The 16,381-nt window shown below is 45.7% G+C and overlaps 1 protein-coding gene across 2 annotated transcripts; it reads right to left on the minus strand.

The window, feature by feature from the left end:
- Window positions 1-81: 81 nt before the first annotated feature.
- Window positions 82-15,915, minus strand: LOC115074888 (cobalamin binding intrinsic factor-like). 2 transcript variants are annotated; one of them, XM_029574846.1, is made up of 9 exons: window positions 15,792-15,915; window positions 8,369-8,557; window positions 7,305-7,454; window positions 6,573-6,722; window positions 5,305-5,507; window positions 4,582-4,765; window positions 1,466-1,610; window positions 757-875; window positions 452-659 (listed from the first exon to the last, which is right to left on the minus strand). In XM_029574846.1, the coding sequence occupies exons 1-9, from the start codon at window positions 15,898-15,900 to the stop codon at window positions 598-600; spliced, it is 1,311 nt and encodes a 436-aa protein (XP_029430706.1). In that variant the 5' UTR covers window positions 15,901-15,915; the 3' UTR covers window positions 452-597. The 2 variants fall into 2 exon arrangements, with proteins under 2 accessions (XP_029430705.1, XP_029430706.1); XM_029574845.1 differs by lacking the exon at window positions 1,466-1,610 and having other exon boundaries at window positions 82-659.
- Window positions 15,916-16,381: the final 466 nt, after the last annotated feature.

Genomic DNA, 16,381 nt, shown 5'->3' on the forward strand with positions numbered 1-16,381 from the left:
GAGGTGGACCAGACGCCCTCTTCACTTGCAGGAGGCAAACACCGGACCCCTTAACCTTAAGCAAAGACTCTGCAAAGCAGCCAACTCTCTGAAAATCTTTATTCTTCCAAGGTAACCGAGAGCAAGCCAAGCATCCTTCTACAGTCAGCTGGAGTTTACCACATTGCCCCTGTACCACCGATCCTGTCCCACGGACTGAGAGCCTGCAAACTGCTGCCACAGGGCCGAGTCGAAGACAGAGGCCACAGGAGAAGAACGAGGGAGTGAAGACAGAATAAAAAGAAGTTCTGTTATGGCGTTACATGAGAGGCCAAATGAAGTCAGACATTAAGGGGCAGAGAAGAAGAGGGAACCGGAGCTAACAGGGGCTCTGTCATGGAGTCTCAGAAGAAAGGCGAGCTCTGTCCTGGGGCCAGGGGGAGAGACTGGATTTTAGATTTAATGCCCGGCCCTCCACATCTGAGCTGCAGGCGAGTCACATTGGAAGGGGAGGAGAGGAGAGGACGCAGGTGAGCTCTGTCATGCAGTCTGAGGTCAGTGGCGAGAAGAGAGATGTCAATGTGTCGGAAAGTGCGGAAACCACCGGCTCGTCTTCCCTCAGTACTTGCTAAAGATGGCCAGGATGTGCTCCTTGTTCTTGGGCCTGTAAGTTCCCACACCTGTGAGAAATGGAAGACAAAAGAAGATTTGTGAATTGTGAGGGTGTGGTAAGAGCTTTGTGATGCCCAGGCTGCAGGCCACGGAGTGGCTTTTTACCTTCTTTAAGTGGAATAGTGCCACTGTAAAACTGCCAATAGGTTTTGTCGTTGCTGCTCCCAGCGAGGCCGTGGATAGAGGTGACAAAGACACCCAAGGAGCTCTGCTCTGTTGTAAAGCTGAAAGGGCAGAAAAGAAATCCTGAGGACAATGGCAGGGGATGGTAACTCAGGTTCAGTCAGAGTCTGAGGGAGAGATCTCAGGGTTCAGTGGCTCCCAATGAGCCACATTTACACGTATGCAATATTCAGAAGTGGTAAAGGGCATACTATGGGGGTCATTTATCAAAGTGCTATATGGCATTTTCGCATGTGTTAAGGCATTTTCGCATGCATTAAGCACCTTTAACGCATGCAAAAGCACCAAAACGCATGGTGCAATGCAAATGAAAAAGGTAGGAGGAGTTTGGGCGGGATTTGTGGCCAAGTGGGCTGGGCTCACAGTTTTGCAAAGCCATAGCGCACGGCTTTAACTACACCTTTTTCATTTGCGAAAAGCCGTGCGATAGGGCTTTATCATGCGTTGCGATGTTGTCACGGAGACCAGGAAGTAAAAATGAGAAAAACAAAGCAAAAGAAGAAAAGAGAAAGAAAGCACAAAAACAATGAAGAAGTAAAGAGAAAAAACTGAGAAAAAGAAGAGAAAGTATGAGCGAGAAGGAGATTACGACAAAAGGGCAAATGTTGAAATGTAGAAGCTCATCTCTTACCTGAACTCCTTGGGGTTCAGCTGCGCAGCCTTTTCCAAGACGTCCAGCAGCACAGACCCCTCCGACACTGTGATCCAGATAGAAAACTTAAAGCTCTCTCCCTGGAGGTCATTAAGCACCATGTACTCCACCACAACATCAGGGACTGGAGAGAAGGAGCGAGAAATTACTATTCATTAATGCTCGTCAGTTACTACTGCTTCCACTAGCACTAATCAGTCTCAAGGCTGCAATAACCGAGGCTCATCCAAAATACATTTTGTGTATATATATAAAATGAAATTTGGAAGGTTCTACTCATTCCCAGCCGGTTGTCTGGGACATGGAGAGCAGTGGTAAGGATGAGGGAAGCAATAAACAGAGATCAAAATGGGGTTTGGCAGCGGCAGAGTGGGTGAGCCAAGAGGCCTTTATCTCTATTCTTATAGAAACATAGAAATGACGGCAGAAGAAGACCAAACGGCCCATCCAGTCTGCCCAGCAAGCTACGCACTTTTTTTTTTTTCCACATTCTTCTGCTCTAGCTCTGCTCCAGGGAAGATGGCTGAGGCTCAAGGTTGGCTCCCTCAAGTCTTCTGGGAGAGGGAATAAGCTTGAGGTCTAGGAGGATCCTCAATGAGAGAAAACCCAGAAGTGATCGTTATGAGAGGGAAGTTAGCCCTTGTCTGCCGTGGCGATGACCTTATGGGTCATAAAAAGTTGATCTACTGTCTTCTCTTTCCTCCCAAATCCCCTCCTTCCTCCCTCTTTCCATCTCCTAGGATAACACATCCTCTCACTTCTCATCTTCAACTCTACTCCCTCGTTCTCTGCACACATTCAAAACATTGCTGCAACATGTCATTTCCTTCTCTGTATTAGTTGTGGAGAAGCCAGAGTAAAGCAGGAGAGAAAGTGACTGTCTGCAGTACTTCAACAGGCAGGATAGATGGGTTTTCAGCTTTTATCTGCCATTATATTCTCTGTTTGATTTTCCTCCAGGGCTCTTCTCAGTCACCACTTATTTTCCATTACCTGCTATTAAGTTCACTTAGAGAATAGCCACTGACATTAGCAATGGTTACATGGAATAGACTTAGTTTTTGGGTACTTGCCAGGTTCTTGTGGCCTGGATTGGCCACTGTTGGAAACAGGATGCTGGGCTTGATGGACCCTTGGTCTGACCCAGTATGGCATTTTCTTATGTTCTTATGTTCCTTTATTACCTCTCCTTCTGTGCTTCCTCCTGCCTACACTGATATATTTATAACAGTTTTACCAAATAATTCTTAGACATGATTCTCAGCTTCTCTCTCCCTCTTATTGCTATCTCTGCTCTCTCCATGACAAGCACAGCAAATACCATGGTACGCCGCGGTCACTGCACTAGTTAACAAGTTTGCCCATGAATTGCACTGAGCCTTGATACATTTAGCCATGCACATACACACTAAAGCCTGTGCAAATTGGCAGTTGTATTGGTCTGTATTTTACTGGCTTGATATATCAGGCACTGTGTGTAAACCATGTGCCATGAAACCAGCTGGGATGAAATCTATATTGCCTACAACTAGGGTTTCACCTCACCCCAGGTCAACAAAACAGATTGATCCAATCTTGGTTTTGATCCATTGCAGTCATGGATTTCTAGTTCTGATTTTTACATTGATTTCCCTAAAAACTACATATTCATGCATGCAATAAGGGAAAACCAGGACTGTATCAGCCTGTTCAGTTGATCTGGAGATGAGGTGGAGTCCTACCTATGACTGGATTATAGAGCCTGAGGGCACATAGCATAACAAGGAAGACACAGGGGAAAAAAGTAAATAGAATTATAGGGTAAAACAGGGAAAAGGAAATAAACAGAGGAAGATCCCTGGAGGTGAGGTCACAGGGAATGGAAAGGAAGATGTCCCATCCAAGCCATAGCTGAGTTTAAAGAGGCAGACAAAGCCAGAGCTCCTCTACCAGTCAGAAAACAGGTTGATAAATGACCTAGCCTGCTGGAAGGATCAGGGGCGGCTCAGTCACCTTTCAAAGGCCATATTATTATGAATGGTACTGAGAGCAAGGCCTTGGAGAAAGACACCAGCCTAATCCCCCTCCCCTGAGCGAGAGAACCTTGCAATGGAAGCTTGCTAGAATGGAAACGCTAAGGAAAGCAGGAGACAGAGCAATAAACCGCAGAGCCTTTGCAGGGTATCAATGACCCAAAACCTCAAACAGCCCCTTCACACCAGAAAGACAAAAAAAAAAATAGCACCAACTGAATAGCTACTGGAGAACTATGTGCCGTGAAATCCCCTTAACAGAAACTGCACACCAAGACATCCCATCCATGAAACAGTTTGTTCTGAACATCTTACCATGGGCAACTGACCACAGGAAAGCTACAAGTGGCTCCAGTGATGGAACCAAAAGTAATGGGGGTCACCGCATGTCCCTGTAGCCCCCAAAGCTGACACAGGGATCTCCTGCCTCTTGCTATAGGCATTCAGTAGGCACTGGATTGATATCTTCTGCCTACTTTTAAGGTATAGTTCTCATGACCTCATTAAGAGAAGACCTCTTGTCCTGCTAAATGAGATGGCTTGCTCAGCTGGAAAAAACACTTAGACACTTACAGTCTGAGATACTGAGTGTGCCACATGGAGAGGGCTGTTCCAGAAATCTTGGCTGTAGTTATGCTATTTGTTTCTATATGTTCAATTGTATTTTTTTGGCAGTGCTTGTGTTCTTGCCAGTCTAATAGAGAGCACTGAATTACAATCATCAGAATGGAGAGAGAAATCAAGAAGTAAAGAAAGTCACACTGAGAAATACAAAGGAGAGATACCCAGAGTGAGCTAGAGAGACATATAGGGACATAAAGAAAGGCAGCTGTCAAAAAAGGAGAGACACTCAGACAAAGACATGGAGAGAGAGACGGATAACTAGATGCATACAGAGACATGCAATCAAGGTGCAGAGAGATAAAAAGACGTACGGCAAGAGAAACAGAGACAAACGTATAAAGAGACTTCTAGAGTGATAAAGAGATGTGTACATGAGAAGAGAAAGAGAAAGACAGAAAGAAAACAAAGACTGAGAGAGAGCACTCGCTCTGGGCTGTCAGTAGGTCGGCAGGTTCTTACCATTCTCTGGGACACAGATGCTGCTCACATCCAGGTAGGTCTTTCCTTTCAAGAACGGGAGGACCTGGGAGGCTGCCATGGGCAGAAAGAATGTGTCCTTGGGGATCCCGGCTATGACTTGAGCCATCGTCATTGGACAGTTCCAGTCCGACACTGGGTAAATGTCAGAGACGGCGGTCAGCGCCTGGAGAAGAAATATAGGTCCAATCCTTTCACAACACTTCCTTCCTGTGCTGGGACATGACAGGCAGCTGCAGACGATCGCTGCACAGCAGCTCCGCTAATTATCAGAACCGAATACAAGACCCTTCTGTGTCAGATCAGTGATACGGGAGCCTTTTGCAAAGAGATTCACTAGCAGGGTTCTCCCATTCTAAGTCTGCTAGAAAATTCCTCAATAAATTCTTCTCGTTGGAGTCTTCAGCTACAGTTGGAGCTCCAAGCAATCCTCAAGGAATAGAAAGTGTTCCTCCTTTTTTCTCTCGCTGTCTTGCTCACTCTTTTTTCATTACTTTTCTCTCTCTTTCCCTCTCCCTATCTCCATCACCCCTTTCGCTTCTTTTTCTCCATCTCTATCTCCCTCTCTTGTCTCTGCTTCTCTAGCCCCATCGATTCGTCTCAGTTCTTCTCACATGCTCTACCTACAGTTCTTTCTATCCTGCTTCCTCTTTCGATCCCCACCCACCCCTCTCTTTATTCCTCTGTGCCCTCCTGCCCCCATACCTGGGCAGCCAGACCGGTGCTGTAGATATCTCCTATCACTCCATCACTCTTCTGAGCTTTCAGGATCCCTGCAGTAAGCACGGACAGCGCCTCCTTCACCCTGCTACGCATCTGCCCAGAGACGTCCACCATCGTCCCAGCATCGGTGGCCAGCTTTCCATTAAAGACGCAGGTGAGCGCCAAAACAGCAACAGATGCAGTGTCTGCAATAACCCCGAGACGTGGGCTGTCACGAGCAATACCATTCAACACAGAAAGCCTCAGCATGAATTAAAGACAGCCTAGGGCACGGCAAGATATGGGTGCACTATGAAATGCATGTCTTAGTGGGAGCAATTCTCAAACTCTGTATTTTGGTGCATAGCCCATGGCCGTTTTTGTACCAGTGGATGTTACAAGGAGACAGTGCTTGTGGGCGTTTGCACCTGCTGTTCACGCAGGTAGATTTTTTCATGCAATAACATACGTGGACTTGAAAATACAATCTACATGCTTTGTTTTCCGATCCTGTCCCGGGAATGCCTCACCTAAATGTAGCTAAAAGTGTGTGCATTGTGGGTCGCTGAGTGCGCTTTCAGCCGGATTGAGGGAGGGTCATTTTCAATCTCCACAAACTGAATCACCATTTACCCGCAGAAGTGGCTTTGAAAATTGCCCTTCCCAAGTAATGACGATATGGGGAGAAATGGATCAATATTTTCCCTTTACGGTATTAATGAAGCAATACAGATATAAATGTATCTAGAATTAATGGTTAAAGGGGGAATTTGCCACAAGTTGTGGTTGGTAGGTAGAGAGGATTCCAGTAATGGAATAGTAGAGGACTCAGATGCATTGTCAGAGCTGTGTATATGGAGGAATGAGGGGCTCATTACTGCATAGCAGAGGGTAGTGCAGGGCAGAATTGAGGATCCCTATAGATAGGATCATTGCCGGTCTAACTGATGCTCTAGGTAGTCTGGGGAGGGTGGTTCCCCTCCAAGGTTCCAGCCCACTGTGGAGGGTGGGAAGAGACAGTCTTCAATGACACAACTGACTTGCAGGGGTCCCCCTTCCATGATGCGGCCACAGACCAGTGGCTGCATAAGGACTTAAAGGCTCGCCTACCACCACCAGAGCAGCAGCAGAGGCAGGAGCTACTGGTGTCCTTCCCCCAACGCCCACCCTGGGCCTGGCACCCTGAGCGGTTTCCTGTCTCACCCACCTCTTCCAAGAGCCCTATTGATAGAGCCAAGGATGAAGATCTGAAGATGAAAGAGCTCGCTCACCCACAGAGAAAGAAGAGCCTGGCTGGTTATTCAGAGAAGCTTTTGCAAGACTCTCTGCTGCTGGGTGTGCAGCTTCACTTCCTTCCTCGCACAGAGCTAGGATGTCCAGCGCCACCTGATAATATGTTGTCAAGGGTGACTGATACTTTTCTGCAAATAATGAAAACAGAAACTCTTTATACAGTCCGTCCATTCAAGTAACATTTACATAACACTTTTAGTATGTCTACATTAGAATCTGATTGGCCAGTGAAAGCACTGCAAGCATATGTTCTCATTAGTCTACAGCTGCCTTCAATTATCATCGTTCATTGTAAATCACAAATGCATGTCCCAGGGTCCTGAGAAGACACTACCCCGCAAAACGATGAAGAGTTCAGGCCAGCAGAATGCCGCACCAGTAACAGAGCAGTGCAAGGGGAACAGAATGGAGAAGTAACCTCATTGGTGGCAATGACATGGAACAAGTCTACTCCCGAGGGTCAAGCTATGGGTGGAATTACGAGGCATGGAATCGAGGCTGCCCTGTGATTGGTGGAAAGTGGATTCTACATCACAGACCTGTTTAGAGAGTATGAGGGAGGCATTAGGCATGAGACCGTCTTACTTCCATGTGTCTTTGCTTCCCTCTGTCTCTCCGTTTCTCTGTTTCTCCTGCACCCACCACACCCACACCCCCCCCCCCCCCCCCCAGTGACATGAATACTGGTCAGGAGAGCTTTCCATTCTCACCTATATGTGCTACCTCAGCCTTCAATTGGCCCTCTAGCACAAACACTAGATCGATCGTTTTCCCCAAAGCAGAGACTTTGAAGGGATTTTCGCAAGATGACCTGAGAGCAAGGATGTAGAGAGCGACCTGCCCTGAGGTGAAGGTCTGTTCTGGAGACAGAGAAAAAACAAACTCCAGACACGTGAGCACAGCTGAACTAAACTTCCTAAGCAACATGAGAGAGACTGGGGAATACATAAAGGGAGAGACAGACAGGCAACAAGGGACAGGAAGGCATGGAAAGATGGCGTCAGTGAGAAAGAGAGAAGAGGGGTAGGGTGGCAGAGAGCAAAAGAGGAAGGAAAGGCGGGGCTCATAGTGCCAGCTGCTCTGGCTCTCGCCTCGCTGATGATGCTTCACCTCCAGACCTGAACGACCACTCCAGGAGCTCCGAGAGGTTTCCCTCAACGTCCTGCGAAAGGCCGAGGTAGCACCGTGTGATCGCGTGAAAGCTATGCGTGAGCCTGTGTGACCTGGCAGCCGTGAGAGACAGAAGGAAAGAAAACTAGAGACAGGAGAAAAGACGGAATGAGAGAGAGAGAGAAAATAGAGAACAAACAGGAAAAATAGACAGAGAAAGAAGAGACAGGAAAAGACAGAAGAGAACATTTATTTATTTATTTATGTAAACGCTTTTATAGACCGGTATTCATCGAAACATCACATCGGTTTACATGGAACTGAACAGTGAAAGTACATTAAACAGGGAAGATAGGAACTTGGGGGGTATAACTTGTACAGTATTAGCGGGACAAGGTATATACAATAGATACAAGGGTCCAGTGATATTAGTGTATGGGGTAAGAAAAAGGGAAGGGGTAGGGCGACTTACTAGTGAAACATGAAACAAAGAAAGAGAAGAACTGAAAGCAGCACCTAGAAATCAACTGAGAGAGAGAGAGAACAAGGAAGAAAGAGGAAAGAAGCTTCTACAACTGTATGCTCAGAGACAAAACGAGAAAGCGAGATATATTGTGAGACCGGCTGACCCGGAGACAGAGCAGGAGCTCTCACGCTGCTGTACCATTTACAAGTTTCTGCACTGCGTCATCCTTCAGCTGCTGCACCAGTAGCTTCTCCGCAGTCACGTCTGGCTTCCCAGCGAGGTTCATGGCCAGGAGGACACTGGGATTTGGTGCAACATTTGCGCCGACGGACCTGATCATCTGGTGCAGGAGTGCAGTGACCAGAGACTGCTGATTCGCTGGGACAGCTAATAAGAAAGGAGAAACCATCAGCCCACAATTATTACCGTAAAGGATACGCGTCACCGGTCACTGTACCAGCTTTATGTGTAAGAAACCCCCCTAACCATGCAGCCCCAGGTCTTAAATGTCATCCTATGCCCAGCCACAGATTTCCAAAATAAGGAACATCGCAGCACATAGCATTAGCAGATACGTAACTTCTGGCCAATCTGGACATTCGGTTCTCCCTCCCTAATGTGTCCCCCAGACCCCTATTCAGTCTGTAGATCGCTGGCTATGAGGAAGGGGAAACATCTCCAGCTGTCACCCTTACCACCACTCTCTTGTGGACTCAAATCAGCTAAAGTAAATATCAAAAGGGTAAATAGTGGAGAAAGCCCGTAGAGCAACAAGAAAGAAAATGTTCAAAGCCATTTTCCTGGGTAAATAAATAGTGATGCCTGGGGTAAAATGAAAATTGTTCCCAGATCAGCTGAAAAGCATGTGGGGGATTCGCAACCCACGCAGTCTTATCCCCATTAAAAAGAGACATTTCCGGGGGGACGGGGGTAAGTTGTGGGAGTATTCTATGATCTGGCTCGTCGCCATGGTCTATCCGTAGAGATACTTCCAGATCTACCCCAGGATCCGCCATGTCCATCTGCAGAACGGGCAGCCTTGAAGGCCCTTCCAGACCCCTTCTCCTTCCATGGCAGACTTATTTCTGCTGATCTCTCTATCATCTTTCTTTTACTCCCTGGTCCTCTGTCTGGCTCAGTTGGGCTTACTGACACCTCTTCTTCACAATGGAGCAATAGACTGTAGTGCCAAAAGTGTTCTCCAAGTAAAGATAACACCAAATACATGTGGCTGGCCTAACGTTGGTTGCCTCCGTAGTGATTGTAAAAGAACCATGTCTCCCCATAGTGTTCCTGTAGGACTGCCGGCACAGTGTCCATAGCTTGCCCTAGCTGGTGGCATTTGGCTGGGCAGACCTACCCTTTCCTACCCTTTGGACTCTGTCCAGGCCCTCACATGTAGGCGAGATACTGGCATAGGTCTGAAAGAACTACAGCAGGGCCTTAAACCTGTAGGCCAAAGACTCCAGAAATCATATAATACACAAGTAGCTGTGAAGCTTAAAGGCACAAGCTCAAGCTAGTGGTTGAGAGTTAAAAGTATCAATCACAGAGTTGTCATTTTACTGCCTCTTTCCATAGCTGACATCCATGTGCCTCTGAGGCTAGGCACCAATACATTGGATGCATGGTGTCTCTTGGGCCTGCAAACATCCTGATGACAGCACTGCTTCAGCAGTTTCGAGTCAGTGCTGACATCAGACTGCTCACCTAGCAGCCCTTCAGTTACAGGCTTTTGAAAATAGCATGTCAAGGATTGTGGCATTCCCACACTGCTCACAGGTATTTGCAAGCTACCTTACCTCTTTGTGGTTGCATGCACCCATACACAGATGCATCCAGCTACCCCGACCTAGGCTGTCAACTATCATGCTGTGATGGTGATGGCCTTGGCTGTTAGTATGTCATGTTAGTTATGTTTGCTTCTCAGATAGGTTCTGACTGTGTGAAGACAGGATTGTGAAAAAGATGGTGTAATGGCTTCACTGTTTTTGGAAACTCACCTCTGAAATGTCAAGGTCAGAGTATAGTTACTCCAGACTCTAATTGCACCCACTTGTCTGCTAGGAAAAGGTTCCTTTCATTGAACTCAAGGTGTACTAGAAGTATTTTGACAGCCAGATACGTCACAAGTAGCCTTTGTCCAATATGAGACCATTTACCATTTTGTGTCTATGGGAAAACCTCTTAGTGATTCGGGTCCTTGGAGATGTAACGGTGCTGGCCCTTGGCCGGTCCAGCTCAGAACTAGTCATGTTGTGCTGCTGTTTGTATGTACGTACCCACCGAGATAATATGCAGAGGAGTTTGTTTGTTTGTAGTGAAAGCCAGTATCTGTTACATTCCATATGCTCTCTGTGCGCACCTTAAAGCACATTAGCTGAGGACTCCTGGGGAAACAATATGCAGAAAAGCCACTTCCCAAACAGAGACACCACCGTTCAGGTGTTATAGGGTTTGAGGGCTTTGCTGGTCCACCTGCCTGCCATGACTTGTGGGCAACATGGAAGACTTGCTGTGCTGTTGGCTGTGTCTCATGTGTTTTATATGATGGCTTACACAGTCTCTCAGTTGGCTTCTTGCAAGACATGCATTTGGTGCCATCTGAGGGATTTTGGGTCCCAGGTCAGTACCTCAGACAAAGTGCTTATCATATAATGCTTCTGACAGATGTGTATCATGCGGCCAGGTGTAGAGAATCTTCCTTGAGAACCTAGGACTCAGACTCCCTCATTAGCAGGTAGGGACCAGGCTGACACAGACATCAAGTATGGTTGATGATGAACAAGCCAGGAATAAATACATTGGACATGTGTAGGTTCACCAAGTGCTGGAGGTTGTTGGTACCCAGCTTTGGCCCAACAGATGTATGCCAGTGTGCATCTGGGTGAATGACGTGCTGTGTTAGCCTCTGTCTACATCTGTGTCTTGAGAGTGCTGTTGGCCTTGCTGTTCCCTCACTTACCACTCCTATGCCTACCCTAGAACAGGCAGTGTGTGTCAAATGCCTTCTGAAAATCCATATACTCTATATCAATTGGCTCATCTTTATCTACATTTTTATTTTCACCTTCAAAAAATTCTAAAAGATTGAGAAGACAAGAGTTCCCCTTGCTAAAATCATGTTGAATTCTCCATTAAGCCATATGGACAATGATTTTGTTCTTAAAAACATACCTGGAGCCCTTTTTAAAAATAGGCATCACATCAGTCACCTTCCAGTCTTCAGTAATCATGTTTTAAATTTTTAGTAATCTGGGTTGGATGTTACTCTTTATTTATTTATTTGTCAATCTGATCTATTGCGTCCTCCATTGTCACAGATATTTGTTTTAGTTGCTCAGAATCTCCACCACTTAAGAATGTTTCAGGTGAGGGTATATTCCCAACATCCTCCTCCCTAAAGAGGCAAAGAATTAATTCAATTTTTCTGCTACTTCCTTGTCCTCTCTGAGCATACCTTAGTCATCTAGCTGCCAAGCTGGCTCCCACGCAGGCTTTTTGCTTTGAATGTACTTGACAAAGGTTTTACTATTATTTTTTGCCTCCCTGGTAAGCTTTTTCTCAAAGTCTCTCTTGACCTGTCTAACTACTGTTTTACATCTAACTTGCCAGTGCTCATGCTCTTGCCTATTTTCATCATTTGGATCTGCTTTCCATTTATTGAATGATGCCCTTTTAGCTTTAACTATCTCCTTTCTGGCAGTCTTCGTTATACCTTTTTTAATGTATGGAATACATTTTATCTGGGCTTCCAAAATGGTATTTTTAAACAATATCCACGTCTCATGCACACTTTTAATCCTAGCCACAACTGCTTTTATTTTATTTCTAACTAATTTCCTCATTCTAGCATAAGCTCCCTTTTCAAAGGTATATGCTACTGTAATACTTTTACTTAATGTTCTCCCTTCAGCGATTATGTCAAATTTGATTGCATTATGATTGCTATTGCTTAGCAGCCCCACCGCAATAACCCCTCATATCAAGTTGTGCATTCCACTGAGGATATGTAAATTAACTACTCTTCTCATCAATTCTAGGACCAGCTGCTCCATGAAACAGTCATTTTGGAGATTTTGGGAGTTTGGGAAGAAGTTTTGTGGAAGAGATATGGAGATATTTTTTGACCAGTTTTCTATTAGATGGGCTAGTCCAGTGGTCCCCAACCCTGTCCTGGGGGACCACCAGCCAGTCAGATTTTCAGGATATCCACAATAAATATGCATGAGAGAAAATGTGCATGCACCTTTAAGGTCAGAAGGGAAAAGGATCCTCTAGAGAAAATGTTTAGTTCTATATGAAGTAGAGTTAAAAAATGTAGGTGGGGAGATTCAGCCGTGTTGTTCTCGAGTAGTCACTAACATCACTGAATCTCTCAACAATGCAACCATTCCAAGTCTTGTCCAATTATAATCACAAAGGGTAGCTGCCTAGAAGCTGCCATTATCAATTACCCAGTCCAGTCCCCTATGGAAACTTCTACTTCCCAGGCGGGGTATGCTTTCAAATCTCCATGTAGGCACCAGACAGGCACCTGTTCCCTCCTTTTCAATCTTTCCCTGCTGGACACCTTTCTCTCAATCAGTCAGCTATGTCTTGGGACATAAGGCTTTAGTTAGCTCCTGTGTTAAATAAGGTCAGCCTGGGGGTTTGTCCTACCTTTATCTCATTACTGGGGTTGGAATCAAGATTTCCTTCCCCTGTGCCTCCTTGCTCTCCACAAGCATATTCCCGATGGAAGTGTCTCACCTCCCCACAATTATAACATTTCCTAAGTGAGTATTCCTTAGGGTGTTTCTTATGTCCTTTATTCTCAGGGGCTGTTCTTTACCCTTCTAAAGTCATGGGAGTTTTATAATCTACAAATTTTCTCCAAGAACCTTGAACACATTCTTCCTGTTTCCTGGGGAGGGGTCTAGTCCATTGCCCTGAGTCATTTGTCAAGTTATTCTCCATGGTTCCCCTATTACCCATATAAGGTTGCAGAGTCTCTTGAAAATGTTCCAGAAGGGCCACCACTTCTGTCAAGAACCGGGTTCCTTATTTCATAACCAGTCCTGCATTTCCTTGACTAAGCCATAAATGTATTGCTCTTACACGACTGATTCAATCACGACTTTGACGGTCTTCCTTTTGCGTACTAGCAACCCGTATGCCTGGTCTTTCATTCTCTATGCGACTGCTTGGGGCCTATCCACAAGTCTTAGATGCATCTCCTTAAACCTCTGTCTATACCTTTTTGGGGTAAGCCCTAACCAAACATGAATAGTGGATTTCACTCTCTCATAATTAGTCTTTGCAATTGTGTCCAATGATCTGTAAGTGGCTTGAGCTTCTTCCATTAAATAGGATGCTAACCTTATTGCCCATTCTATTTAAGGCCACCCAACTGCTCCTGCTACCCTTCCAAAAGTCACAAGTATGTATAGCGGTCATCTTCGAGACCCATTTTAGTCAAAGTTAACTCTGTCTCCACATCTGTCCTGGGTGTCATTAGAGTACCTCTCTCTGGTGTGGCCTAAGCCTGTTGGATAAAAAACCGATGGGTCTTGACCAATTGTTCTTCAATCAGTTTTAATAGTGATCCCTATTATTGATTTTATTGTCTCAGTGTGTCCTTTATCAGCTGCCTCCTGGCAGCTCCAGGGCTGGCCTTAATTTTTGAGGATTAAAATGTGTATGTCGTGCGCACAGTTGTTGTTTTTTTACATAGGGGGCACTAGCTAATAGACTCATCAACAATGCATTTACATTGATGAACACTATTAGCTAGTTTTGGACGCGATGATCCCCTTATTGCATCAGGAGTTATGGACACGTTTCCAAAACACACTTCCAACCATGGGTCAACCTGTGTGCTAACCTGAGAGCACGATATTGCATTGGCCTGTTAGTGTGAAAAGTCCCGGAAGATTATTGTTTCTCCAAGTGTGGACTGAACCCGGACCCATAGCACCCCAAGTTAAGGCTAACGCACCAAGAACAGGGAGACCCACTATGTGTACATGTAGCTGCACTTAGGGGAGGCATTCCCGAGAGCATGTATATGTAGCTGCATTTAGGGGAGGCGTTCCTGGAAGTGTGTGCATGAAGCCACATTTAGGGGAGGTGTTCCTGGAACTAGCATGTAAGTGTAGTTGCATTCAGGGGAGGTGTTCCTGGTAGCGTGTATGTGCAGCTGCATTTAGGGGAGGTGTTTTTCCTGGGACCATGTACATATATCAACATTAAGGGGAGGTGTTCCTGGGAGTGTGTACATATAGCCGCATTTAGAGGAATTGTTCCTGGGAGCATGTACATATAGTAGCATTTAGGGGAGGCATTCCCAGGAGCGTGTTTTGGGCGGGATCAAAAGATAACATGCGTAGATAGAATTTTTAAGTCTCTACACGTTATTTTCCTTAGAAAATCTGCCTGTGCATATAAACAGGTGCAAACACTGGCGGCTACTCTGTGACTGTAGCAAGTTTGAAAAGGAAAGTACGCGCCTCTTTCTCTGTTTCAAACGCGGTGCAAAGTGAGCAGGTAAGAAGGAGCCACGGACTTTGTCCATTTGTGAGTAGGGCCCTGCTGACTGCCTCTGGCCCTCGGCGTTCAGGGATTGTGCCTGAGACTGTCCACAGGTGCTGGAGAAGGATCGCGTGGCGCGCATTACTCTTCAGCTGCTGTGAGATTAGGGCACAGATGGTGCAGTAGGTATGACCCTCGCCGTGGCTGCCAGGAGAGTCGTTTGGAACCACAGCACCCAGAGGAGTCACTTTAACACAATTACACAATCTCAATCTTTTGAGCATTTTGGAAGTCAACCATTGCCATTCTCTGACTGTGGGAGGTTTAGGAGCATTATAAAAGGTTTACATTGAGATTATTTAAATTTCCGTCTACAACTCAAAACTCTCACCAGTAAAACTTTGTAAACCTCTCTGTCTCCACACTCCTGTCCTGCAGCAGAGGAAACAGGCAGTAGGGTAAATGAGAAACTACTCCTCCTACTTATCATTGCTTTTCACTATACTTTGTGAATTTTATGTATTATCTGCTATTGTGTTTGTATTAGCAGTTATATTGTTCCCTGCTGAGAACAAGCCCTTCAGACTTGGAGCTTTAAATGTTTTAAAATGAATAAATATGTGCACCGCTATACGGAGTCCTCTACGTCAGCCCCTGCGCACTGGAGCTTACAGACTGCTGAAGATAAATTTCCTAATCGTAACCATAAACTACCCCGAGAAATGTCCAACTCTACAACACTCTGCGAAAAGTTACTGCGGCAAATAAATCACAGGAATTACTCCAGACGCCATTAACATACAAGGCTATTAAAAACTAATGAATAGAGATCACACAGATAAGATATTACAGGAAAATGGAGTCTTTCTAAGCTGTGCTACTTCCTAAAGGACTGACTGACTCAAAAGATGTGGGAGTGCAACCCTTCTGAGACCTCACAGGCCTCGTCTTCACCCCCCCCCCCCCCCCCCCCAAACCTCTGGTGTCCCAAAAGCTCCATCTTTCTATATCCATCCATTAAAAAGGTGTCACAGCTTACAGAGACTCCAGGACAAGAGAGCGTGCAGGGAGAGGGGAATGAACGAGAGCAAAGCTTTGGGGCACTCACAGCACAGTGCGGAGGAGACATCCTGTGTGCAGACAGCAAGCAGGAGGAGAACGCATAGCGGCAGAGGGAGCATCCTGGGGATTTTCCCAGCTGAGCCCGGGTGCAGCATTTGGTGACTGAGAAATTCCCATGTCCTTTCCTGTCTATATGCCCTCCCTTCTCTCCCCCCCCTTCACATACACCTCATTGTTTGCCTTTGAAGTTATTCATAATCCCTTATCTTACTTTGGGTCCTGCCAGATGTGGCAGTCTGAGAACAAACAAAGCTAAGTGTGACAATCACACTAAGGCAGGAATGGAGTCTTCCAGACATGCCATGCAAGAGTTTAAGTGATTTCTTTTTCTTTTTTTCAGAAAAAAAGTACAAGTTGAAATGAAAATAGTAAAGAGCACAGCAAGACGTACGGGTCAATCATATGGCAAGATTGGAGCATAGAATCCTGTCTCTTGTTATTTGGTAGGGGGGATAAAATGTGGACTGTCCCATAAGTGTAGAGCCCAAAATGCAGTAAGCTGGTTAGCGCTGACTTAGACAGCTTCATTTAAAAAGATAGAAATGTGGTGCAGATAGGTTTAAATATCTGGCTCTA

The sequence above is a fragment of the Rhinatrema bivittatum genome, chromosome 13 (assembly GCF_901001135.1).
Source record: "Rhinatrema bivittatum chromosome 13, aRhiBiv1.1, whole genome shotgun sequence".
Taxonomy (NCBI): Eukaryota; Metazoa; Chordata; class Amphibia; order Gymnophiona; family Rhinatrematidae; genus Rhinatrema; species Rhinatrema bivittatum.

What these genes read in the sequence shown, in the direction of transcription:
- LOC115074888 (XM_029574845.1), bottom strand. Translation starts at nt 15,900, where the DNA reads ATGCTGCACCCGGGCTCAGCTGGGAAAATCCCCAGGATGCTCCCTCTG. An exon ending in GCACCGGTCTGGCTGCCCAG is followed by an intron (nt 4,766 to 5,304) that starts GTATGGGGGCAG and finishes TTTCTTCTCCAG; the next exon opens with GCGCTGACCGCCGTCTCTGA. An exon ending in CATCTGTGTCCCAGAGAATG is followed by an intron (nt 876 to 4,581) that starts GTAAGAACCTGC and finishes CTGCCCTTTCAG; the next exon opens with CTTTACAACAGAGCAGAGCT.